This window comes from Pan troglodytes, chromosome 2 (assembly GCF_028858775.2).
Source record: "Pan troglodytes isolate AG18354 chromosome 2, NHGRI_mPanTro3-v2.0_pri, whole genome shotgun sequence".
NCBI classification, from domain to species: Eukaryota; Metazoa; Chordata; class Mammalia; order Primates; family Hominidae; genus Pan; species Pan troglodytes.
The window spans coordinates 141,706,836-141,732,402 of record NC_086015.1 but is presented as its reverse complement, the minus strand read 5'-3'; the positions used below and the strand labels follow the sequence as shown (position 1 = coordinate 141,732,402).

At 38.0% G+C, this 25,567-nt stretch overlaps 1 protein-coding gene across 11 annotated transcripts in view; it reads left to right on the top strand.

Annotated features, from left to right (window-relative positions):
• The window catches only part of CEP70 (centrosomal protein 70), a 134,731-nt gene that overhangs the window by 90,090 nt on the left and 19,074 nt on the right, over positions 1-25,567 (top strand). For 5 of the 11 annotated variants that reach the window (XR_010155342.1, XM_063806262.1, XM_063806260.1 and 2 more), the window contains 7 exons: positions 10,821-10,926; positions 13,892-14,062; positions 18,475-18,621; positions 18,790-18,958; positions 19,133-19,247; positions 21,271-21,350; positions 25,102-25,146. Coding sequence is in view for 10 of the 11 variants with exons in the window: in XM_063806262.1 (XP_063662332.1) it covers positions 10,821-10,926; positions 13,892-14,062; positions 18,475-18,621; positions 18,790-18,958; positions 19,133-19,247; positions 21,271-21,350; positions 25,102-25,106 (793 nt within the window). In the remaining variant the exon portion in view is untranslated. Of the gene's footprint in view, positions 1-10,820; positions 10,927-13,891; positions 14,063-18,474; positions 18,622-18,789; positions 18,959-19,132; positions 19,248-21,270; positions 21,351-24,303; positions 25,037-25,101; positions 25,214-25,567 lie in introns of those variants that run through there. The other 6 variants (XM_054681094.2, XM_063806259.1, XM_063806258.1 and 3 more) reach the window with 2 other exon arrangements.

Below are 25,567 nucleotides of genomic sequence, written 5' to 3'. Positions count from 1 at the left end.
TCTCTCTGGCTGCCCTTAACATTTTTTCCTTCATTTCAACTTTGATGAATCTGACAATTATGTGTCTTGGAGTTGCTCTTCTCGAGGAGTATCTTTGCAGCATTCTCTGTATTTCCTGAATTTGAATGTTGGCCTGCCTTGCTAGATTGGGGAAGTTCTCCTGGATGATATCCTGCAGAGTGTTTTCCAGCTTGGTTCCATTCTCCCCGTCACTTTCAGGTACATCAATCAGACGTAGATTTGGTCTTTTCACATAGTCCCATATTTCTTGGAGGCTTTATTCATTTCTTTTTATTCTTTTTCTCTAAACTTCTCTTCTCACTTCATTTCATTCATTTGATCTTCCATCACTGATACCCTTTCTTCCAGTTGATCGAATCGGCTACTGAGGCTTGTGCATTCGTCACGTAGTTGTCGTGCCTTGGTTTTCAGCTCCATCAGGTCCTTTAAGGACTTCTCTGCATTGGTTATTCTAGTTAGTCATTCATCTAATTTTTTTTCAAGGTTTTTAACTTCTTTGCCTGGGGTTCAAACTTCCTCCTTTAGCTCAGAGTAGTTTGATCTTCTGAAGCCTTCTTCTCTCAACTCGTCAAAGTCATTTTCCATCCAGCTTTGGTCCGTTGCTGGTGAGGAGCTGCATTGCTTTGGTTTTATCTACCTTTTGTCTTTGATGATGATGATGTACAGATGGGGTTTTGGTGTGGATGTCCTTTCTGTTTGTTAGTTTTCCTTCTAACAGACAGGACCCTCAGCTGCAGGTCTGTTGGAGTTTGCTGGAGGTCCACTCCAGACCCTGTTTGCCTGGGTATCAGCAGCAGAGGCTGCAGAACAGCGGATATTGGTGCACAGCAAATGTTGCTGCCCGATCATTCTTCTGGAAGTTTTGTCTCAGAGGAGTACCCAGCTGTGTGAGATGTCAGTCTGCCCCTACTGGGAGGTGCCTCCCAGTTAGGCTACTCGGGGGTCAGGGACCCACTTGAGGAGGCAGTCTGCCAGTTCTCAGATCTCCAGCTGCGAGCTGGGAGAACCACTACTCTCTCCAGAGCTGTCAGACAGGGACATTTAAGTCTGCAGAGGATTCTGCTGCCTTTTGTTTGGCTATGCCCTGCCCCTAGAGCTAGAGTCTACAGAGACAGGCAGGCTTCCTTGAGCTGCGGTGGGCTCCACCCAGTTCGAGCTTCCTGGCCACTTTGTTTACCTACTCAAGCCTCAGCAATGTCGGGTGCCCCTCCTACAGCCTCGCTGCTGCCTTGCAGTTTGATCTCAGACTTCTGTGCTAGCAAAGAGCAAGGCTCCATGGGCGTAGGACCCTCCAAGCCAGGTGCGGGATATAATCTCCTGGTGTGCCGTTTGCTAAGGGTGTTTGAAAAGCGCAGTGTTAGGGTGGGAGTGACCCGATTTTCCAGGTGCCGTCTGTCACCCCTTTCTTTGACTAGGAAAGGGAATTCCCTGACCCTTTGCGCTTCCCAGGTGAGGCGATGCCTTGCCCTGCTTTGGCTCACACTCGGTGCGCTGCACCCACTGTCCTGCACCCACTTTCCGACACTCCCCAGTGAAATGAACCTCGTACCTCATTTGGAAATGCAGAAATCACCCGTCTTCTGCGTCGCTCACGCAGGGAGTTGTAGACTGGAGCTGTTCCTATTTGGCTATCTTGGCTCCACCCCTATTTATTTTTATTTTTTATTTATTTTTTGAGATGGAGTCTTGCTCTGTCGCCCATGCTGGAGTGCAGTGGCACAATCTCAGCTCACTGCAAGCTCCGCCTCCTGGGCTCACGCCATTCTCCTGCCTCAGCCTCCCGAGTAGCTAGGACTACAGTCACCTGCCACCACCCCTGGCTAATTTTTTTTTGTATTTTTAGTAGAGACGGGGTTTCACTGTGTTAGCCACTGTGTGGATCTCCTGACCTCGTGGTCCACTCGCCTCGGCCTCCCAAAGTGCTGGGATTACAGGCGTGAGCCACCGCGCTTGGCCTTATTTTATTTATTTTTATTACATGTCAGCTTATGCTATCTACTAGTGGCTTTGGCTTGGACCTACCAGGCTGATGGGGAAAATGACATTAAAAGGGGGTGTTTCTGGTTTCACAGTTTAAGAGCAATTTCTACCATGCTGGATTTGGCTATATATTTCTTAAGTGAGAACAAAAAAGGTAGTTGCCTGAAGTAATAAAGGACAAAGATTTTAAATATAAAATTATCTTGGGAAGTAATGGAAAAATTGCAAGAGAATCAATGAAATTAGAAGTGACAAGCCTCCAATTTTTGCTGTTGGTAATTATGATCTGAATGTTTTAAAGTGAGCATTATCACACTTTAAAAGTACCAGAAGGAATGCAGTGAGCCATTTATATCTACTGCTTGTACCCTTCCTGACTTTGAAAAGCAAGTGCTCAGTGTTTCAAAGAGTTGATCTCAGTGATTGTGTTTTCTGAAGATTATCTATGTGTACTCTTTGATTCAAGGGAATGGGATTTGAGAAAGTGGGGAGTGTTGGGATGACATATTTTGAAAGCTATGAGTTAATATATGCATTAAATATATTAAGTCAGTTGTATTAGCATATATGATTCAGTTTTCAGCGACAGCTGTGTTTCCTCCTTCCTATGGCAACACATAACACAGTGACAGGCAAGTATCATGAGTATCCAGGAATTACATACTGGGTTAAAATAATAGGGGCCAGGTGCAGTGGCTCACGCCTGTAATCCCAGCACTTTGGGAGACTGAGGCAGGAGGATTGCTTGAGTCCAGGAGTTTGAGACCAGACTGGGCAATGTAGTGAGTCCTTGTCTCTACAAAGAATTTAAAAATTAGCCGGGTGTGGTGGTACTTACCTGTAGCCCCAGTTACTTAGGAGGCTGAGGTGGGAAGATTGCTTGAGCCCAGGAGGTCAAGGCTGCAGTGAGCTGTGATCACACCACTGCACTCCAGCCTGGGCAACAGAGCAAGACCCTGTCCCTCCACCCCCCGTCCCCCCCAAAAAAAGATAATAGAGGAGGAAAACTAAACAAGAAAAGAGAAGTGGAAGGTTCAGAAAGGATGCATGCATATTCAATGAATAATTATTCCCTTCCTACTATTCCTTGATATTTTGTGTACTTACAGTTCTTCTTACATCTGTTTGGCATTCTAGGCACTGGTTGCAGTGGTAAACAAAATAGAAAAGGTCCCTGACCTCATAGAGATTACATGAAGGGAGAAAGATAATGAAAAAATAAGACAATTTCGATATGCTATAAGTACTAAACGTACAATCGTGGGAGAGTAGCCATTATATGAGTTTGGAGAAGAGATGGTAGTGACATGGTCAAAGGTGGCAGTAGTGGAGGTGATGAGAAGTATTTGGAATTGGAGAATGGAGGTAGAACTAATAGGACTTCATGATGGGTTGAATATAGGGAGTTGTGGGGAAAAAGGAAGAGTCAGAAGTCTCCCGAGTTTTAACCTTGAATAACAAGGTGGTTGTCAGTGCCATTAATGAGATAGGAGATTGAGAGAGAAGCAACTAGGAGAAGGAGGATGTAGGGAAGTAAAAAGAGAAGGCAATAATGAGAATTGACTGTTGACTCTAAAGCAAGTGTATAACATACACACACACACGTACACATGTGTATGCACTTACGCATACATAGAGATAGATAGTCTTCATTATTAATAGATTCCATATTTATGAATTTGCCTACCTGCTAAAATTTATTTATAATCACAAAATCCATACAGCACCTGTAGTCATTCATGGACATGTACACAGCGGCAAATAATTTGGGTCACCCAACACACACATGTTTAGTTTTCAAACAAGATGATGATCTGCCCTGTTGTTTGAGCTCTCATACTATAAACAAATGTCCTTTTGTCCATCTATTTAGTGATACTTTTTTTTTTTTTTTTTTTTTTGCATTTCTATGCCTTTTGTTGGTGATTTCTTTAAGATGGCCTCTGAGTTAGTGCTGAAGTGCTGTTTGGTGTTCTTATCCACAAGAAGGCTATAATATGCCTTGTGGAAAAAATACACCTATTAGATAAGCTTTATCAGGTATGAGTTATAGAGTGCTCTTGTCCATGAGTTCAATGTTAATGAATCAAAAAAATATATATTTTAAAGGTGTCTTTAAATAGAAACATACAGACAACAAGGTTATATATTGATCATTTAAGGAAAATGTGACCAGACTTGCAGGACCCTGACCCTGTATTTCCTCTAGGAGCAGTGGTTCAGTATTTGCTAATTCAGCATTCATAGTGATTTTATAGAACATAACTACCATGAATAATGAGAATTGATTGCATATATATATTGTTGTTGTTGTTTATTTGGGCTCTGGTCTTTCAAGTGACTTTTATTATTGTCCTTTAAAATTATGATTCAGACCCAATTCCTGCTATATTTTTCTGCTAAATTTTGAAGAAATGATGTGTTTTTGTTTTTAATAAAGTTTAAAACTTTGGTAGTATCTAGACATGGAAACAAATTTGGGAGTGTTATATAACTTGCCCAAGTTATACAGGTTACTGGTATATGGAAGAACTGAACAGAAATCAGATCCTTACCCAATCATTCTGACTCCAAAACTTATACTCTTAGCTACCATACAGTTAGAACTAAACAAAACACTCAATGAAAAAAATTTTTTCAAGGTAAAACTTAAAAAAATTTTACTTTGCAAGGTAAAACTTAACAAAACTTAAAAAAGATTTTAAAAACTTAAAAAATTTAAAATTAAAGAAACTTTAAAAACTTTAAAAAATTTACTTTTCAAGGTAAAACTTTAAAAATTTTTATTTCTGTAGTGCCAGAGGTAGAATATTTTTTCAAAGTACTACTGATGCTGGGGAAATAATTAAAACTAAAATCTCCTGTCAATCCAGTGAATTCTCTTTACAAATGTAGGAAAAAAAAGAAAGTTTTATTACTGAATTCAATCAGATTCAATCAGATTGTGATGCACATTACAGGCAATCTGTTAGAGATATTGCAAAGACAGAAAGAAATGTCACCCTTTTGTATAGCAAGGCAGATACAATCCATTATATACATGTTAATTAGCTGTATTAAAGGAAAAATAAAAACTTCTAATGTCTTTTTGATAAGTAAGAGGTTACAACTTGGGGCCAGGATCCTTGACGAAATTCCAACAGAGACAGGGAAACAAGGTACCATCTTCTGAGATGTTCACATTTCAAAGAAATGATTCCAAAGCCCCCAAGAAAGACATTGCTGAGATTCAAAACTGGCAAGAGCCTTCTTTAGCTCTTAATAAGATTTATGTACTTCTTAAAGAGAGTAAAGGATTTGTAGTTACAGATTTTCTAAAGGAAATACTACAAGAAAATGGAAGAGGTGTAGTCTCTTTTCCTTTTGGAACCAGAGAAAATTGAGTTTGTTTTTTTTTTTAGATTTGTAGTTAACCAACTTTCAGTGTCAAATAAGGCTATTAACAATTTAATGTGGGAGAACATGGACTCTTCTTGAGTTAGTATTACAAACAGGCTGATTATAAAATTTCCTTCTTAGGAAGTGATTAAATAAGTCTGTCCCTATAAGATAAACAAAGGTACTACACTAATTTCATTTAATTTTTCAATAGTATTTATGTTTTGCTAGGGGAAAAACAAAATCTTACAGCTACTCTGTGTTGAGCTGACAGTCCTTGAAGTGGTTAGGCCAATGAGTCAAAGTGAAATTAACAGTCAAACTGTTAACTTACTGCTATAGGATAAACAAGAGGCCAAAATGAAAAGGGCTGACTCTTCAGTGTTGCATTTTTCCCTATGGAATAGCACCAGGTGAGGAACAGTCTGACATACACCCAGATGGGGGGGAATCATCTCACTGCCTAGGAGCCCTGCACAAAAGATTCCTGCTATTTTAAGGTGTAGGGAGAAGAAAGGCTAGGAGTAGAAAAGTACTGAGTCAGAGTGGAGAAAAGTATTTTAATTAAGGCTTCTCCACCAATAAGAAGATCTTGGATAGAGGTACTTGACACATGCCTCAGTCTAAGCTCCAAGTAAAGAGGCCCCTAATGCAGGTGCCTAGGGTAGGAATGCAGAAATGCTTGTGGCAAGGCACTAGAATAACAGTAGTAGTAGTATAGCTTTCAGGAAGGAAAGGAGGTGGCGTGTCCTTGACTGCAACTGTCTCGAGAGATTGCAGTGCACAGGCTGTGCATCATGTCTGGTGTGGAGAGGACAGCTTTCCCTGCAAGAGATCTTCCAGGCAGAGCCTTTGTAATTACCTGTGGCTGTGCCTGAAATATAACACATTGGATTTTAGCTAGGAGCTGGACTTTTCACCTAAACACTTGCCTTCAGAGTTTGGCACTGGTGCTGGGTTGAAGTGAACCACCCCTCTTTTCATCACTAACTATCTTAGAAAGTCCTAAGATTGCAGGGTAAAAGACTCGGGGAACAGTATAGCTTTGAGAAGCTCACACTGATGCACCTATGTGTTCTGCATCAGTGTAGCTAAATTAGTGGAATTTTTAAAAACAAAATTGGCAGTCCTTTTTTTTAACTTGTTCCTGATCTCCAGCATGGATCTTATTCCACTGTGAGATCATGGAAAAGCTCCAACAGAACACAGTTAAAAGCTATAAAGTTTCTGCACATGGAAAGTTATCTTATGGAGATGGCTATACAAAATAGATAACAGCATATTTTAAGTTGGAGGTACAGTTTTCTGTTTTCTCAGTGTCCACAAACAAACATAGTTGCTGCTGTTGAATACATGGAATGAGTGTCTGCAAAGCATGTGAAGTACCCCTTAGCCACTCCTAGGGGATTTTTATTATCTTTCAGGCCCTTCCTGACTGCTCTGGATACTGTAGAACAGCTCTAGCGTATTTCTGAGTACAGTCCAGGCAGCTACAACACAGGTTTCTAAAATGCCAATTAAGTCATGTAAATAGAAAATGAGGGGATCATCAGCAATATAACATGGAAGTTATATTGTTCATGTGTGGTTTTTCCTAGACTCAAGGCACTAGAATAACTGCAGTAATATTTATAGCCTTCAGGAAAGGGGCAAGCTTTGCTAGTACATAGACAAGTGCCCTTTTTAGCTCTAGTTTAAGAAAATTGAGAATGAGCAGCAGTACCCTGGGCTCCTTCCCTGACCCCCAGCATTAGACAGACTATAGGCTGGAAGCAAGTTGCACTTCCTCCTTTGCCCATTTTAACCTGAGCTTCTTTGGCCCAAGGCTCCACTTCAGTCTTTATGTCTTGGCATCCATAAGCCAACATTTCTTCTTTGTTGTCTGTGCATTTTTAATATATCCTGAGGCAATCTCCAGACATGCTTGATCTGTCCAACTTAACTCCTGAGGCACCAATTATTGTTTTTATTCTCCAGTTCTAAAGCTACATCAGTTGTAAGTAGTCTGGTTTCGAATACTATTTTCTCCTGAGCCCTGTTAATTACTTGCATGATTTTGCAGAATGTGAAGTTTTTCAGTAATACTGTTAATGGCAGATATTTTCTGTGAGACTAAGTGAACCAGTTTCCTATGAGTCCCCAGCTTTTACTAATCATTGTCTTATATAAACAGAAAAACAATGGGACTAAATGAGTGAATACATGTAAAGTGCTTAGAATTCCTGCATAGAGAAGCCTCTCAGTACCTACTAGTTATCATCATTAGGCTCCCAATAAGTTGTAGTTACTGTCATTATTAAGTGAGGGTATCTCTTTATTCATCTGGTTAATGAAATCACATTTCATTTCCCAGAGTAACTGATCAGTACATGCAATTATATATTTAGGTTATTGCACTGACAGCAAAAATGTTGTATATCTACAGTGTAACATTTATTAATCAGATTTGCAAACAATTCATTGATAAGTTGAACATTTTCACCTAAGTGAAAGGAACTAACATTTAAATTCAGATATATCAGTTTACGTCTAGTCCTTCTAGAGGCCATATCAGCTTTTCTGTGTCCTTTTTTGTTCTAGATAATATGCTCATGGCACTGCCTTTAGGCAAAACTGTGAAGAATGTGAATGTAGTAAATAGGAAGTCATTTATAATTTGGCTTGGGCATATACTCACTAGAAAGCAGAGAATAGCAATTGAGTGAATATAAGGGGAATATATGTGACTGGTGTAGGTAATTGTAGGGAAGTAGTAGAATCAAGTAAGAAAGGAGTCAGGAGAAATACTGTCTTAGGACTGGTGGGGCACGGTGGCTCACTCCTGTAATCCCAGCATTTTGGGAGGCCAAGGCAGGTGGATCACAAGGTCAGGAGTTCGAGACCAGCCTGGCCAACATGGTAAAACACCGTTTCTACTAAAAATAAAAAACAACAACAACAACAACAAAAACTGGGCATGGTGGCGTGTGCCTATAATCCCAGCTACTTGGGAGGCTGAGGCAGGAGAATTGTTTGAACCCGGGAGGCAGAGGTTGCAGTGAGCTGAGATCGTGCCATTGCACTCCAGCCTGGGCAACAGGGCGAGACTCCATCTCAAAAAAAAAAAAAAAAAAAAAAAAAAGATGGAAAAAGCATTAAATTTGTGGGTGGAAGACATGGACAGAAATGTGTTCCAATTGATGGCAACTGGGTTTGGTTCTGAGGTCTCAGGTATCTACTGGGGATCCTGGAACAATGTATCCCCCACTGAAAAGGGGGGACTACTGTAGTCTCGTAATAATCCTTCAAATTACCCCTCTTCAATTTGAGTATGCCATCAGTTTCCTGCTGGGACCTCAACCCACTAAACTGACTCTATGACTCATTAACGATGCGTTCTGCCTGCTGTTTGTAAAATAGAATAGTAAAACTCCATCATGTCATTTTCCTGTTGAAAAACAATCAATGATTTCTCATTGCTTTATGTGCTAAATCTAATATCCTTGGGCTAGCATTCAAAACTCTCCATGCCATTAGTCCTAACACAGTATTTCTTTTTTTTTTTGGAGATGGAGTCTCACTCTGTCACCCAGGCTAGAGTGCAGTGGCACGATCTCACCTCACTGCAACCCCTGCCTCCCAGGTTCAGGCGATTCTTTTGCCTCAGCCTCCCGAGTAGCTGGGACTACAGGCATGCGCCACCATATCCAGCTAAGTTTTGTATTCGTTTTTCTTTTTTTTTTTTTTTTTTTTAGTAGACAGGGAGTTTCACCATGTTGCCCAGGCCGGTCTCAATCTCCTCACCTCAGGTGATCCTGAGGTCATCTTAACTAAGCATGTATCACACACTGTGTCTGTAACTTTTGCAGTTTGAGGTCCAACAGCAAAACTAGCCCAGATTTCTTATTCCTTCTTCACAATTTCACAGATAGAATATTCGTTCTTACTGTATATCTTAGCAACCTCAGCATACACTTTTTTTCTTAAGTGGAGAACTTTCACCTTTTCACTTAAAGGACGCACTTCATGACTTCTCTTTGGCATTTCCAAATTGCTAACATGACTACTCTTGCATTTTGGGTCCATTATTAAGTTAAATAAGGATTGTTACTTGAACATAAGTACTGTGGTACCCAACAGTTGATCTGATAACCAAGATGGCTACTAAGTGACTAACTGGTAGGTAGTGTATGTATACAGTTACAGCATGGATAAGCTGGACAAAGGGATGAATCACATCCTAGGTGAGATGGAGTGGGACAGCATGAGATTTCATCACACTACTCAGACTAGTGAGCATTAAAAAAATAATAAAATAAAAACACTTATTTATTACTGGAACTTTCCTTTTAATATTTTTGGACCCTGGTTTACCTTGCATAACTAAAACCATGGAAAATGAAACTATGGATCAGCGCGTACTACTGTACTGTTTTCAAAGGCATGAGGAGGGAGAAGAAAGATTATTACAGCCTGTCTTCTAGATATTTGGAGAAGGACAAGTGTTTGCTACTAGGTGGATACACTTATACACAGTTGTATTTCTGGGTGAAGAGACTCTCCTTTCCCCTAGCATTCTAGCAGCCACCTGGAATAATGGTCTGTTGGATCTCCACGCCCTCTTGACTGGCCCAGGCATTGCCATTGTCTGTTCTTTGCCACTGGTAGAATACAAAGAGAGAGGGACCAAACGTCTAGCTGTTCCTGCTACAGTACCCAAACCAGTGGCCCTTCCCATGCTTCCTGCTCCCTTTATCTATAGTCTGTAATCTTGGAGCACCTTGGATGGAAGTCGCTTCCATCCTTTGTTGTATTTCTCTCTTGTGCTGTCTTTTGTGGGTGTTGGGGGGTGGTTAGAACTTTCTTCTTCAATCTGATCTCTTCTGTCTTCAGAGATTCCTTCTAATTTGCGATTTATTGAGAGGGCCTTCTAGTTTTCCAGTGACAATATGATTTAAAAATTTTTAAACTCTGGCCGGGCAAGGTGGCTCACGCCTGTAATCCCAACACTTTGGGAGGCTGAGGTGGGTGGATCACGAGGTCAGGAGATCGAGACCATCCTGGTTAACACGGTGAAACCCCGTCTCTACTAAAAATATAAAAAATTAGCCAGGCATGGTGGTGGGCGCCTGTAGTCCCAGCTACTCAGGAGGCTGAGGCAGGAGAATGGCATGAACCCGGGAGACGGAGCTTGTAGTGAGCCGAGATTGCGCCACTGCACTCCAGCCTGGGTTATAGAGCGAGATTCTATCTCAAAAAAAAAAAAAATTTTTTTTTCAACTCTATATATGCATATATGTATGTGTTTATACATACACATACATACATGTGTGCACACACACATATAAGTAAAGTGATATAAGGCTGTTGGGAGGGTGGCTGGATCATTGACTTAGTTTATCATCTTGGTCCAGTGTCTAGGAAGTAATTTTGTATTATCTTGATTTTTTTCCCCCTTTTAGATTACAGGAGCTTATTAGTCATAAGAAGGCTGAGGACACAGAGAAGAAAGATGAGCCCAGCAAATATAATCAGCAACAGGCCCTAATTGACCAGAGATACTTTCAGGTATTGAATTGATTTTTCATGACAAAAAGACTGATGTTTGTCATGAATCTTGGTTATCAGTTGTGGTGTAATAAATTATCAGTTGGTAGGGAATACTTGCACCTCATATTTATGTGTACTTATTCTGTCTTGTCTTTCCGTGACATAACTATTTGACTAAAAACATTGTAGAATTCATCTTACTACTTAAAAGAGACTCTGGCCTAGTTCAAAGGAGGTTAGTAAAGAGCTTTATGATTTTTAAAAGATTTTATAATCCTTTTCCCTACTTTCCCCAGGTAAGCCATTTTCCCTCATATTGTTTCTGTTGTTACCATTATTATTAAGTAAATCTATTTTCTTAGGGTCCTTGTATGGCTTTTGTTTTTGTTTAGAGACCTTAGTTCATCTGAAATTTAATTTTCTATATGGTGTGATATAGGGAATCTCACCTTCCTAGTTTTATAGATCATTTATTGAATAGCTGAGCAGTTAAACCTGGTAGTTTAGTGACTGAACTGGACTTTCACTCACATTTTATTGGGTACACATAAGATTTTTAAGTTTTAGATTATTCATTTTTTTAAAAATTAAGATATTTTATTTTTTCTAGGCTGCTATTTCTAACTTCTCCTAAAAAGTCAGAAGATCTGGCAACAAATTCCTGCATGGTTATTATCACAGCAGAATTAGGCCTTTCCCTTGTCAGATATGAGCATGTGTTCTATAGTTAGCAGTCCCTATTCATCCTTACGTCACTCATTTATACTCGTACCTGAATTCTCTGGGCATTTGTGTTTGCAGTCTCTAATACGCTACTTTTTTCTCTACTTTATTGAAATAACATTTTATCATAGATCATATTCCTTTATATGCACAGATTTGTTTTTAGATTCTCTAGTCTGTTGCATTTCTCAACTATTTCCATATTTTAATTTCTATAGTTAAAAGTTTTAATAGCCTTTGAGGCAAGTATCCTATCATTAAAAAAATTTTTTTTATTGGCTATATTTTTAGCACATTTATTCTTCTGGATGAACGGTTTTTCAAATTAATAAATCTCATTGAGATGAACTAAAATTGAATTGACTTTATAGATTAATATTTGGAGAAATGACGCCTTAACCTTTTTGAATCATCACATTCAGAAATATGTACTTTCATCAGGGTCATCTTTTATAGTCTTCAATAAAGTGTTGTATATTTTTAAATTTAGCTCTTGCATATTTCTTGTTAGGAAATACCTTGTTATTTCCTAGGTATTTTATAACTTTTATTGCTATTGTAAATTGGAACCAAGCACCTTTCTGAAAACTATTTTGTTTTAGACTTTCTTGTACCAGTATATAACTGGATTTCATTTTGTTTCTGAGACTCAATTTGAGAGGCTTTGTCCTTTAAAAGGGGAATTCAAGCCGGGTCTGGTGGCTCATGCCTGTAATCTTAACACTTTGGGTGACCGAGGCAGGAGGATTGCTAGAGGGCAGGAGTTTGAGACCAGCCTGGGCAATATAGTGAGACCACATCTCTAGAAAAAAAAAAAATTAGCTGGGCATGGTGGCTTGTGCCTGTAGTCCTAGCACTTGAGAGGTTGACATGGGAAGATCACTTGAGCCCAGGAATTCAACACTGCAGTGAGCTCCGTTCACACCACTGCACTCCATCTTAGGCTGCAGAGTGAGACTCTGTCAAATAAATATATAAAACAAATATACATACATCAATTTGAAGTGAAATATTGAATTATACTAATTTGGACTTAAAAAGCTTCTAAATAAACATCTGAAGTAATAAACATCTTAAGTCATATTACCAGGAGGCCTATTAGTTATATCTTGAAGTATGACCAGGGACAAAGATTCAAGAGCAAAATGCTATCTTTATATTGTGAAACTTTTTATTAAATAGGCTGAACTTGATGGTGGTAATAGGAAATGGCTTTGTTCTTCTCTCTTTAAACATGCTTTTTGAGGTCTCCCTTTTTTTCCTTGGATGATATGTAAGGTAGAACTCATCACTTACGGGGAGAGGGTTATAGTCAAATAGTATACTATCTTAACATATTAAGATACCTAAAATTCAATCCAGGCATCAATGATATTATTTTTGGAGACAGGGTCTTGCTCTGTTGCCCAGGCTGAAGTGCATTATCATAGCTCACTGCAGCCTTGAATTCCTGGGCTCAAGTGATCCTCCTGCCTCAACCTCCCAAAGTGCTGGGATTACAGGCATGAGCCACCACACTCAGCCTGGGGATTGCTGTTAATTTCCTTAAATAGTCTGGTAATGGTCTTGTGAGTTTGTAGGAGAATATGCCTACTTTTAAAAGATGCATGCTTTATTATTTGAGGGTGAAGAGTTTCTTCAAATGGTTCACCTAAAAATATAGATAGTGAGCAAATATGGCAAAATACTAACAATTTTTGAACCTAGGTAGTGTTTGTAATAGTTAATTTTGTTTCAACTTTACTGCGGCATAGGATGCCCGACATTTGGTTAAACATTATTCTGGATGTGTCTGGGAACGTGCTTCTGGATGAGATTGACATCCGAATCAGTAGACTTTAGTAAAGCAGACTGCCTTTCCTAATGGGGTGGGCCTCATCCAATGATTCAAAGGCCTGAGTAGAACAAAAGGCTGAATAAGAGGGAGCTCCTCCTCCCTGATTGCTTTCAAGATGGGACACTGGTTTTTTTCTTGCCTTCAGACTCAAACTGAAACATTAGCACTTGCAGGGGTCTCAGTCTGCCTGCATTCGGACTGCAAATACCCATTACCTTTTCTGGGTCTTCGCTTACTCACTGCAGATCTTGGGACTTGTCAGTCTTCATAATTGCATGAGCCAATTCCTTATGATAATTCTCTTTGTATATTTAATGAAATATGTGTATATAATATATATAGACATATAGCACTCCTTTAAAATATATAACTTTGTAGGCATAGGATAAATATTTTGACTATATACACTATGTTTTTTTAAAGGTGCTGTGTAGCATCAATTCAATTATCCACAATCCAAGAGCTCCAGTAATAATTTATAAACAGAGCAAAGGGGGAGTCCAAAATTTTAATAAAGATCTTGTTCAAGATTGTGGATTTGAGCATCTTGTTCCTGTAATAGAAATGTGGGCAGATCAACTGACATCCTTAAAGGTAAGGGGTTGACTATGATTATATGCTTTGAACATCTATTGGACTCTATGTGCTTTATTAATAGGACTTAATTTAGGGCTAAAAATTAAATAGGGTTTAATTTTTTTGTTTGTGTGTTAACTCTAAAGCTAAAAAAGCTTATTATCTAAAACCGAAATCTTCCTACTTACATATCTATTTTAGGTACTGTCTATTTGATGTCGTCATTACTGTAAGCTTTACCTCCTCTAAGATTCTACCAAACAAGAAATTTTGGGGTTAGTTTCTTTATTGAAAATCTATAGTGGATCCACTTTGTACTTCTAGGCCCTTCCCTGTTCTACCTTCATCTGCCTCCTTTTCGTATCTCCATGCTGTGATTTTCCTGGCCCTTATCCCTCTTCAGATATAATGTCTTATCCTTCATTTTATTATAATTGGGGATATTTTCTCTCTCTTCACACTTTATTTTCCGTCTCTCAGAACTGAGCTTATCTCCATTTCTGCTTATTCTCTAGAACAGATAGTAAGCTAGCAGCCAATGCTACCCTTCCCTATCCTATCTATTCATGGAAGACCACATTTTATTTACTTTATAGAGTTATTGTGCATTTATTGCATAGCTTCAGGTTTTTTCAGTTTTTGTTAACTAGTTTGCTGAAAGGTAAATAGTTGAAATCAGTAGTATTTAACTTCTTTGCCCTTTACACTTTAGATTTATTAGTAACTAATATAATACATAGCATATGCCTGTTAATGAAAATGTGATTCAATAACAGTGTTTGCAACATAAGTCTTATTACATGAAGTACAAATGATGCAGAAGATATCTGTTAAGAATGTATAAGCTCCATGAAGACAGTGTTTTTATTTGTTCTGATATGTCCCCAAGATCCTCCTGATGAGCGCTCAATTAATATTTGTTAAAAGGAATGAAGCAGAATATTATATTCCAAGACAACAAAATTGGGGGTGGTGATGTTAAATTTTTTTAAATTTCGACTTCCCTTTTTATATAGGGCTCAGACAGAGCTATACAATACATAAACATTTTGATTGAGTGACAGTGCTAGATTAATATACTTACTTTATAGACTGGAGTTCCTCCAGTCTGTATCTCAGAAGAGTGTAAAATAATTAGTGATAGTGTAAATCATGGTATTTCCTCAATCACTGCCTGTCAGAGGGTTCTCCCAGTAGGAGGAAACAGTGCTGACTCCACCTTTCTTCATCTCAGAAGGGATGGACTAGAAAAAGCCCTAGCCTTCCTAGAAGAAAAGACTAGAAGAGGAAGAAGACAAAGGGAAGAATCACGCTAATGGATAGTTATTGATCATTTATCATGCTAAGCCATTATGCGATGAACACAAGATTCAGACTAATTAGACAAAATATACTAAAAAATATGAAACAAAATGTAATCATTTATATCATTAAAAGAAATGAGTGACATAAAAATAGATTACGGGTTGAAGTTCTGAGTGAATGATGCAGATAACTTGTGCTCTAGAGTCTGGAGGAGAAAGAGAACACTCTGATTGTAGCCCCCAAGAAGGGCTTTGCCGTGGTGGTGAGTTCTTGCTATTGTATGGTTTTCTGAGGAGGAGGAGGCAAGGAATTCGCTTTATGATTAGAATATTCTGAGGACACCCAAGAGGAAATTATTAAGAATTAGTTACTTCTGCCATTGGAGTAACTCATGGATTTTGAGCAGTGCTTCAGATATTAATACTACAGTTTCAGGGTCCAAATTAAGAAACTACATGAGATTCTCTGAGGCCTCATATCAAAGGTTATTTGATATGTAGCAACCTCTAAGTTTGGGACAACCATCTTCCCAGATTAGTTTTTTCCCTCAGGTTAAATTTGGCTTTAAAGAGTAAGATAGGTTTGAGGGATGAATGGATAAGCAAAATGTGGTATATACATATATTGCAATATTATTCAGCCATTAAAAGGAAAGAAATTCTGACCCATGCAGCATGGGTGAACATTATGAGGACATTATGCTAAGTGAAATAAGTCAGTCACAAGAAGATTCCACTTATATGATTCCACTTGTATGAGAGACTTAGTGAAAATCATAGAGACAAAGTAGAGTGGTGATGGCTAGAGGGAGGAGGGAAATGGGAAGTTATTGTTTAACGGGTATAAAGTTTCAGTGTTACAAGATGAAAAGAATTATGGAGATGGATGGTGATGTTGGTTGCACAACATTATGAACATATTAACACTGAACTTACATTTAAAAATGGTTAAGATGGTGAATTTTATGGGTATTTTACTAGTTTTAAAAATTGGAAGAAAAGAAGGCTGGGAAAGACATGGAGCCAGCTGCCTCCAACCTTGTGTCTTTTCCCTCCTGCCTTTCCAAGAAAGGTGAACTACAGATGTTGTAGCTTTCCCCAACCCAGTACACTCTTGAATACTTTCGCTTTGCTATTCTCCAGTGCTTCAGAGGCCAGACATACACGGTAGGCTGGCTCATGGTAGTACTTCTACATCTCCACAACTGGGCAATGTAAAGAACCTAGGAGACCCTCTTATATTTTTCAGAGCTTACTTGATGGACTGTGCTACAACCATCCTGTCACTGCTTAGGAGACCAGAACATCTTTTCTTCTTAGCTTTGTAATTCTCTTTTATTGTGAAGCAAAAATGTATTAGATTGGGTATGCTTTTTACCATAGATTACTTTATAAATGTGCCTTGTTCCTGGAGCATTGGTTAATAAAGGTATCATTATGCTGTTACTTGCTGACTTTTTTTTTTTTTTCAAATTCTAGTGGCATTGATTGTAAAACATTCATTTGACATGGAATTTATTGCTATGAATTACTAAAATAGTAACTGCCTTCCTACCAATTGAAAGGTTAAAGATACCAATATGTGAAGTCTGAGCCTTAAGTGGAGAGTGTCAAGTGAAATACTAAAATAAGTTAGAAAAAGGAGGAACTTCTTGTACTTCTTTCTGTTCTCTAGAGCTGTGCTGTCTAGTATGGTAGCCTCTAGCTGCATGTGGTTATTGATCACTTGAAAGGTGGCTAGTCCTAATTCAGATGTGTTATAAGTGTAAAATATACACTGGATTTAGAAGACTTTGTATGGGAAAAATTAAAATAATTGATTTTATATTGAAATGATAAATTTTGGATATATTGGGTTAAATAAAATATACTAGTACAGTTAATATCACATGTTTCTTTTCACTTTCCATACTATGGCCCTAGACAACTTAAAATTACTGTGGCTCACATTACATTTCTTTTGGACAGCGTTGTTCTAAAGGACCAAGCGCTGTGCCATACACATATGGATTGAGTATCCCTTATCCACAGTGCTTGGGCCTAGAAGTATTTTGATTAAGAATTTTTTCAGATTTTGGAGTATTTGCAGAATATATGCCATTTGAGCATCGCTGATCCAAAAATCCGAAATTCAGAATGCTCCAATGAGCATTTCTTTTGAGTGTCATGTTGTTGCTCAGAGTTTCAGATTTTGGAGCATTTCAGATTTTCGGACTAGGAATTCTAAATATTTGTCGATTGATCAGTCTAGAGCTCTAAACTTTCAGTAGCCTTGCCCATTGTGCACAGTTTAAAATCAATTAGGGCACCACAACTAGGCCAAGAAAACTAAGTGGAGTATTATAATGTAGAATAAATTTAGGGAACCTTTCACATTAAAAACTTGCCTGGAGATACATGTTATAACATGGATAAATCTCAAAAACATTATGCTAAGTGAGAGACGTCATTCATAAAAGACTACTTATTGTATAATTCCATTTATGCAAAATGCCTAGAATAGGCAAATCCATAGAAACAGAAAATAGTTTAGAGATTAACCCTAGGAGCTGCAGGGAAGGGAAAATGGGGAAGGAAGGACTCTTAGTGGGTCTGAGATTTCTTTTTGGAGTAATGAATATGTTCTGAAATTGGATAGTGCTGATGTTTGTACATGTGTGAAAATATTAAAACTACTGAATTGTATACTTAATGAGGGTAAATTTTATGGTATATGAATTACATCTCAACAAAGCTGTTATATAACATATTCAAAACCAAAATTCAAGGGCAAGTTTATTCTTTGTGTATCAACAATTCAAAATAATGAAATATTATGGAACAATAATAAATAACATAAAATTACTTAGAGCACTCAGATTCAGAATAATCAATATATAATGTTTTCTGTAAAGCCTGTGTTTACCTGGAGAAACCTAATTTTAACTGACTTGTTCTAAATTGGTAATAGTATTTTTATTAAAAAAAAGATGGTTACATATATATTTTTTTAACCTGTGTAATTATGTTTTATTAATTTTATAAAACATATAATATATAAAACATAATTTTACTAATTATGTTCTATTATGTTACTATAGAAATTATTTAAATCAATAATACCATATAGTTTCTTTTGTTATAAAGGATTTGTATAAGTCCTTGAAAACACTATCTGCAGAACTGGTACCTTGGCATAATTTGAAGAAGCAGGATGAAAATGAAGGTATCAAAGTTGAAGATTTGTTGTTTATAGTAGATACTATGCTGGAAGAAGTTGAAAATAAGGAAAAGGTAATACTTACATGAATGGTCACCTTCTAATGTTCTCTTATCTCAAAAACTGATAAATTGTGGATATTAATATTTGTTCTACTAGAGTTCTATTTGTCTTTTAAAAGTTTTTATTTGGGATTATTTTAAGATAATGAACTCTTTCTTTTTTACCTCTTTTTTGGACAGGACAGCAATATGCCAAACTTTCAAACTTTGCAAGCTATTGTTTCTCACTTCCAAAAGTTATTTGATGTGCCTTCTTTAAATGGAGTCTATCCCCGAATGAATGAAGTTTATGCTAGGCTTGGAGAAATGAACAATGCTGTGAGAAACCTCCAAGAACTCTTAGAATTAGGTGATGACCTAATTTGTCATTTTGGGCCCCCATTTAAGAATTTTTAATAAATTAACAAAAAGTAGATTAAAAAATGTTTAAGTGAAAAATTGAGGATAACTGAAGCATAAAATGTTTGATGTATGTAATTTTGGAAATTCTCTGTTAAAATATCCTTTTATTTCTCTTTTGCAGATAGTTCATCCTCATTGTGTGTGCTAGTAAGCACTGTTGGAAAACTCTGTAGGCTGATTAATGAAGATGTGAATGAGCAGGTTATGCAGGTATTAGGACCTGAAGACCTCCAGAGGTATTTGTTTTAAAAGTTTACAAAGTATCATCCAGAATGGCCGGGTGTGGTGGCACACGCCTGTGGTCCCAGCTACTTGGGAGGCTGATGTGGGAGGATCACTTGAACCCAGGAGTTTAAGTCCAGTCTGAGCAACGCAGTGAAACCCTGTCTCTAAACAATAAAAATTAAAATAAGTATTATCCAGAGTTCCTGGAGGGGTGAAATTAAAGACTTTCAAAACTTATTTACCTTCCCTGTTTGGAATAGCATCTTTTCTGTGTGTGTGTGACTGTAAGCACACGCCACCACGCCCAGCTAATTTGTGTGTGTGTGTGTGTGTGTGTGTGTGTGTGTGTGTGTGTAGAGAGAGAGATAGAGACAAGGTTGCACCATGTTGCCCAGACCAGTCTCAAATTCCTGGGCTCAAGTGATCCGCCTGCCTTGGCCTCCCAAAGTGCTGGGATTACAGGTGTGAGCTACCATGCCCAGCCTTGGAATAGCATCTTTTAAGTAACTTGACAATCTAAGATAATCTCAAACCCTTAGGGATGGAGGAAATGCCAAATATTTTCAAGATAAAAATAGATTGTAAGGCCTATAAAGAAGGTCAGGTACTCTTCAGCATAAGCCTGTTTTTCAGGAAATATTATATATGGAGAAATTCAAACCTTGTTAGCAACATCATGTAAGTTCTGATCGTATCAATAAGTTCTATTTTTAGGACACTACCATAGACCACTGAATAATCATTAATAGTATATTTATTTGATTAGAAGATAAATGTTGAGGATTTTTTAAAAGACTAAGCATCTATAACATAAAAGCTGGTATTTTTAGAAAATATCAAGACATAGTAGCTATAGTTAAAGCAACTTTCCCCACACCTGACCCCCAATTTTATATTACAGCATATGTGAAGGGAAACACACAATATATACCACATAAACCATATGTTTTGCAAGTTTTCCTAGAAGAACGCTTACATAATCTGACACTTGGTGCTTTTAAAAGGAACATATATCTTGCTATTGGCCTATTTCTTCCTTCCCACAGTTTTACTGACTACTGATTTTTTTTCTTTTTTTCTTTTCTTTTTTTTTGAGACAGAGTCTCACTCTGTTGCCCAGGCTGGAGTGCAGTGGCTCAGTCTCGGCTCACTGCAACCTCCGCCTCCCAGGTTCAAGCAATTCTCATGCCTCAGCCTCCTGAGTGGCTGGGGTTACAGGCATGCGCTACCACGCCCAGCTAATTTTTGTACTTTAGTAGACGTGGGGTTTCACCATGTTGGCCAGGCTAGTCTCGAACTCCTGACCTCAAATGATCCTCCTGCCTTGGCCTCCAAAGTGCTGGGATTACAGGCATGAGCCACTGTGCCCAGCCTGATATTTTTTCTTAATGTTTAATAGGATACTGGGTGTAAAAGCCAATTATTTTTAGAAAATGCTGTAAAAGCATGGTCTAAGAAGCCTTGAGCTTAATGGGAAGTTTGCCATGTTAAGAATGTTGTATATTGGCCGGGCGTGGTAGCTCACGCCTGTAATCCCAGCACTTTGGGAGGCCGAGGTGGGCAGATCACGAGGTCAGGAGATGGAGACCATCCTGGCTAACACGGTGAAACCCCGTCTCTACTAAAAATACAAAAAATTAGTCGGGCGTAGTGGCAGGCACTACGGGAGGCTACCTGGGAGGCTGAGGCAGGAGAATGGCGTGAACCCGGGAGGCGGAGCTTGCAGTGAGCCGAGACAGCGCCACTGCACTCCAGCCTGGGTGACAGAGCAAGACTCTGTCTCAAAAAAAAAAAAAAAAAAAAAAAAAAGAATGTTATATATGAATTTAACAAATTTTACATCGATATTGAAATGCTTTTTTAAGAAAAGTATTAGATTAACAAAAAGCTCAGAAAGAAAAGACTGTAGTAAATGATCATTAAGTTTATATTTAAATTAGCAATATAGTTTCTATTTTGAAAATGTTCTGTTTGCAATCAGATGCAAGAACCCAAAGTTAGAAATCAGGTTTAAATTGTGCATTTTTTAAACAGCATTATCTACAAATTGGAAGAACACGAGGAATTTTTCCCAGCATTTCGGGCATTTACTAATGATCTACTTGAAATCTTAGGTAAGATCTCTGGTGGTGATGGTGAAATTTTGAGTCTTAAAATGTCAGTGCATTTAAGAAAAGGGTGTTCCTTGGTCACTGGATTAGTATTTTTACCTAGTGGTTGGAAACCACTAACAGTTCTGGAAACACATTCCTTACAAGCAGTTAGAGTTTGTTGGGATTAGTCCATAGAACAGAAACACAGACCCTTAACAGCAATAGGAACTACCTTTGTTGGAGGACCTTATCATGAGAGATGGCATCATTCTGGCCATGCCTAGTTTAACCCTGGCTCTGTCATTGTCTAATGAGAAATATTCTTAGGATTTATGATCTTAGAAGGTCCTTCCTCCCTCTTTTTTTTTTCTTAAGATACCACCTATCTACAAAATTTTTTAAATATACAAATAATATTTTCTCTCTGGTGATATGAAGTAACATAAAGTCATAAATATCTGTGGAAAGGAAAAGATGAAATATTACACTTATACTGAGGGTCAGATTGAGGGGCTTCATTAGTAGTAGTGTCTCCTAAAAGGAAAAAATTTGCTTAGGACTCATAAGGCAAAATAGAGACCTTATCTAGTTTAAATATAATTACATATGGCTATAAAATTATTTATCTTACTATTAAGAATGATTTTTAAAGTTTTAAAGTGATTTATTCACCAGTGAATTTTTTCTGTATAGCTCATTTGAAAGATTTTTTTTTTTTTTAAAGAATGGCTCTTTGCTTTTAGAAGAGGAGATGAAGCTTGGTATGAAAATAAGGGAATGAGTCAATGAAAACTTGATAAGAAGAATAAGTGAAAGAAGTATCTAATTAGAATATATAGCCTAGTGAACATAAAGGAAGTTTTGTGACCAGTCTTATGTGCACTGGGGAAGCAAGGGAGACAATGAGTGAGCTTGCTTTAGGCTTGTCCTCATGTTTAAAAAGATCACAGCAAGTGAAAATGTAATTTGAAAGTTAAACTTGAGATGAGGTATGAAACTGTATAAGTGTGTTGTCTGATATCCTGAAGAGCCTGGTTTCATAGAATAATATGATTCTTGCTTTGGGATTGCTATTAACTTAAGCAGTGATGTTCTCATCATTCATAAATATTTGGCACATTAATAAACATATTTTAATAGGGTGTGCTGGTAACACTTATTTCAGAATGCTTCTATAGAAACTTCCTTTCAGATATTATGACACTCAGCATGGTTCATAAAGATCATTTGCTTCAGAAAGCCAGGTTTCTCTGGAGATGAATTCTGTAATTTGGTCAAAGTTGAAATTCTGGTGTTAAACATTAACATTGGGAAAGTTAAATCTGGCAAACATGACAGTTTTTTTAATTAATAGGTGTCACTAAGCATGTAGGTGCAGGGTGGCATACTGAGTAACAGACATGGAGAGTACCTTTAGTGAGTAAAAAAACAATCCATTCTTTTTCTCATGTAAGTGGTGTGATTGACTGAGGAAATTCCCATATCGGCCAAGGTCCTTTGCTGTGAGGTTCATTTGTAAGGCAGGTTTCTCACTTAATGAGAAAACAGGTGTAATTTCAGAATGGGCAGGGGGCGGAGTCAGGGAATACCTTGATCTTGTACCTTACCACAATGTAAGGGAATTGTAAACAAATTCTCTGTTGTAGGTTTGCTTATATTGTTTCTGTTCCCATATCTTGATGCTTTGTTAGTGGGTTCAGACAAGTATTCTGACTGAAGTCGGGAGCTTAAAGAACTAAATGAATAGTAGGAGAGCATGGGCTATGTGTGTAGGCTAAATGAAGAGCAACCAAGATCCGGCTACACAATGGAGAGAGTTGGAATCCAAGAAAGCATGCTTTATGTAAAGGAACGCGTTTATTAACGATGGCTTAATAGAATAAGCTAGAAAAAAGTGTGGGTATCTAGAGAACCTGCCATTGTGGCTTACCTTAAGTAGGGCTGGGATCTGGATAATGAGAAAAAGGATTTTGCTCCCTTGGTGGCCAGGAGCTTCAGAGAGTGAATTCTAACTTAGGCTGGTTGGAATAAGATAGTCTTAGGAAGAAAAATCAAATTCAGAAAGAGCCTGTCAAAAAAGAGCCTGGATTGGTTTATCTGGTAAGCTGGACCAGGCTAAGCTCTATAATACATTGCACTTGAGGTTTGTACACTCGATGAGGCTATCTTTTTGATTAGGCAGATAATTGTTTTTTTTGAGACATAGTGTTGCTCTCTGTCACCCAGGCCAGAGTGCAGTGACGCAATCTCAGCTCACTGCAACCTCTGCCTCCGGGGTTCAAGCAATTCTCCTGCCTCAACTTCCCAAGTAGCTGGGATTACAGGTGCCCACTACCACACCCAGCTAATTTTTGTATTTTTAGTAGAGGTGGGTTTTCACCGTGTTGGCCAGGCTGGTCTTAAACTCCTGACCTCAGATGATCTTCCCGTCTCGACCTCCCAAAGTGCTGGGATTATAGGCATGAGCCACTGCACCCAGCTGGCAGATACCTTTCATCTTAGAGTGATCCACTACTAAGAAATCTTCCCAAGAAAATTAAAGAGGACAAGACTGTTCTATGAGAAGAAATTCCTAAGTCCTCACGTGGAGACCTAGGGAGGAGACGCCTCTACCTGGGATTTCATCATGTAGATGCACCCGTGTAGTGATACAGATCTAATGAGACACTAACATATCACACATGTGGGCAGTTGGATCTGTTAATAAGGGCATGCTGCTAATGAAGTTAATACTAGAATCAGAGGGTACTTGTGGGTATGTGGTAACTTATATAAACAGAGCCCCTGTGAAGCATCTTTATCTGAATCAGTGATAATCTATCATCACTATCGGAGAAAAACTTCATGTGCACAAAAGCACCAGTATTATTGCCTTTATGTTTGGGGTTTGCCTTTGCATATAGGTTCTTGTTTCATGTGAGTTTACCACTAGAAAAAGTTACTCTCTTTTATTATTACTGTTTTTGTATTACAGAAATTGATGACTTGGATGCCATTGTACCTGCAGTAAAGAAATTAAAAGTACTTTCATACTGAAAACAAATCAAATCATTTTTACTGTGTAAATTGTATTCTTAACATTTTGTATTTTGTAGGATTGATCTTATTTTGAGACAAGGGTTGTAAAATGTATTTGCTCTCAGAATTCATCCCCTTCTTAGTATTAGGTCATTCTTCATCTCTATAATTTTTATTAACTTTGAGATTCTTATACAGAAAATAGTTGCAAGGGTAAGGTAATTAACTTTAGATCCCTTCATTTCTAAAGCAATTATTGAGTGCTTAAAATTTAAGGTTGTTTTAGAGTGGAGTTTGTGAGTAAAAGAGGAGCCCAGGGAGACAGATTGCAAGTAGTAGGTTGCAATCTTTTAGATTCAGCTTGTAGTAATATTTGAGCCACACCAAAAGGAATGCCAAGGGCTCTCTAAATTTAGCCAGTAGGAAGCTACTGCTCTCCTGGCAAGGATTAATTGGCACATTCTGTTAAGATATCCCTCATGGCAGTTGCCCTTTCAAAGCAGGAGGAAGAAAAGGAAGAAAGAAAAACTGTTTCATCATTTCTGTTAGGGTAGGAAATGAATCATAGGGTAAAATGGATGAGTAGATAGAAGTCTCTCATTTAAAAAGTGTCTTTTGCAATCTTGATGTAATGCACTTTTTATAAGGACTTGAGATCTCAAATAAAATTTTTGTAAAGAATTTCCAAACATAAGTGTCCTCAGTGATATGCTTGTATATTACTGACAAATAATGTGTCATATTCTCTTCCTAGGCTGAACCTTCCTTGGGCAACTTGTACATCCTTGCTGCATTTTATGTAAGAGTACTTTACTTGCTGCCTTCTGTTTATTCTGTATTCTCAATATTCAGTCATGTTTTCTTAAGGGTCAGCGTTCTGCCTCATACCCATAAGTACAAGTCACTTTGGACTATTCTTCCCCACTTTTATAAGCAGCAGGTCTAGGAAGATTTCTCTGTCATTCTTGTTGGTGGGCATATAGAATATTATAACACATTTCCAGGAAGCAGCATGGTGGAATGGTGAGTAAATGTCAGCAAACAAGCATCCACATCCTTGGTGTTATGACCTTAGGGATCAGATGTAAGATAATAGGCTCCTTCTAGATTTGAAATTCTTTGTCATGATAGCCTGCAGTTACATTTCTAAACACTAACTTACAATTTGTGGAAGACCTTGTGTCTTGAGGGTTGGGTACAAAAAGCATTTGGATATTCAA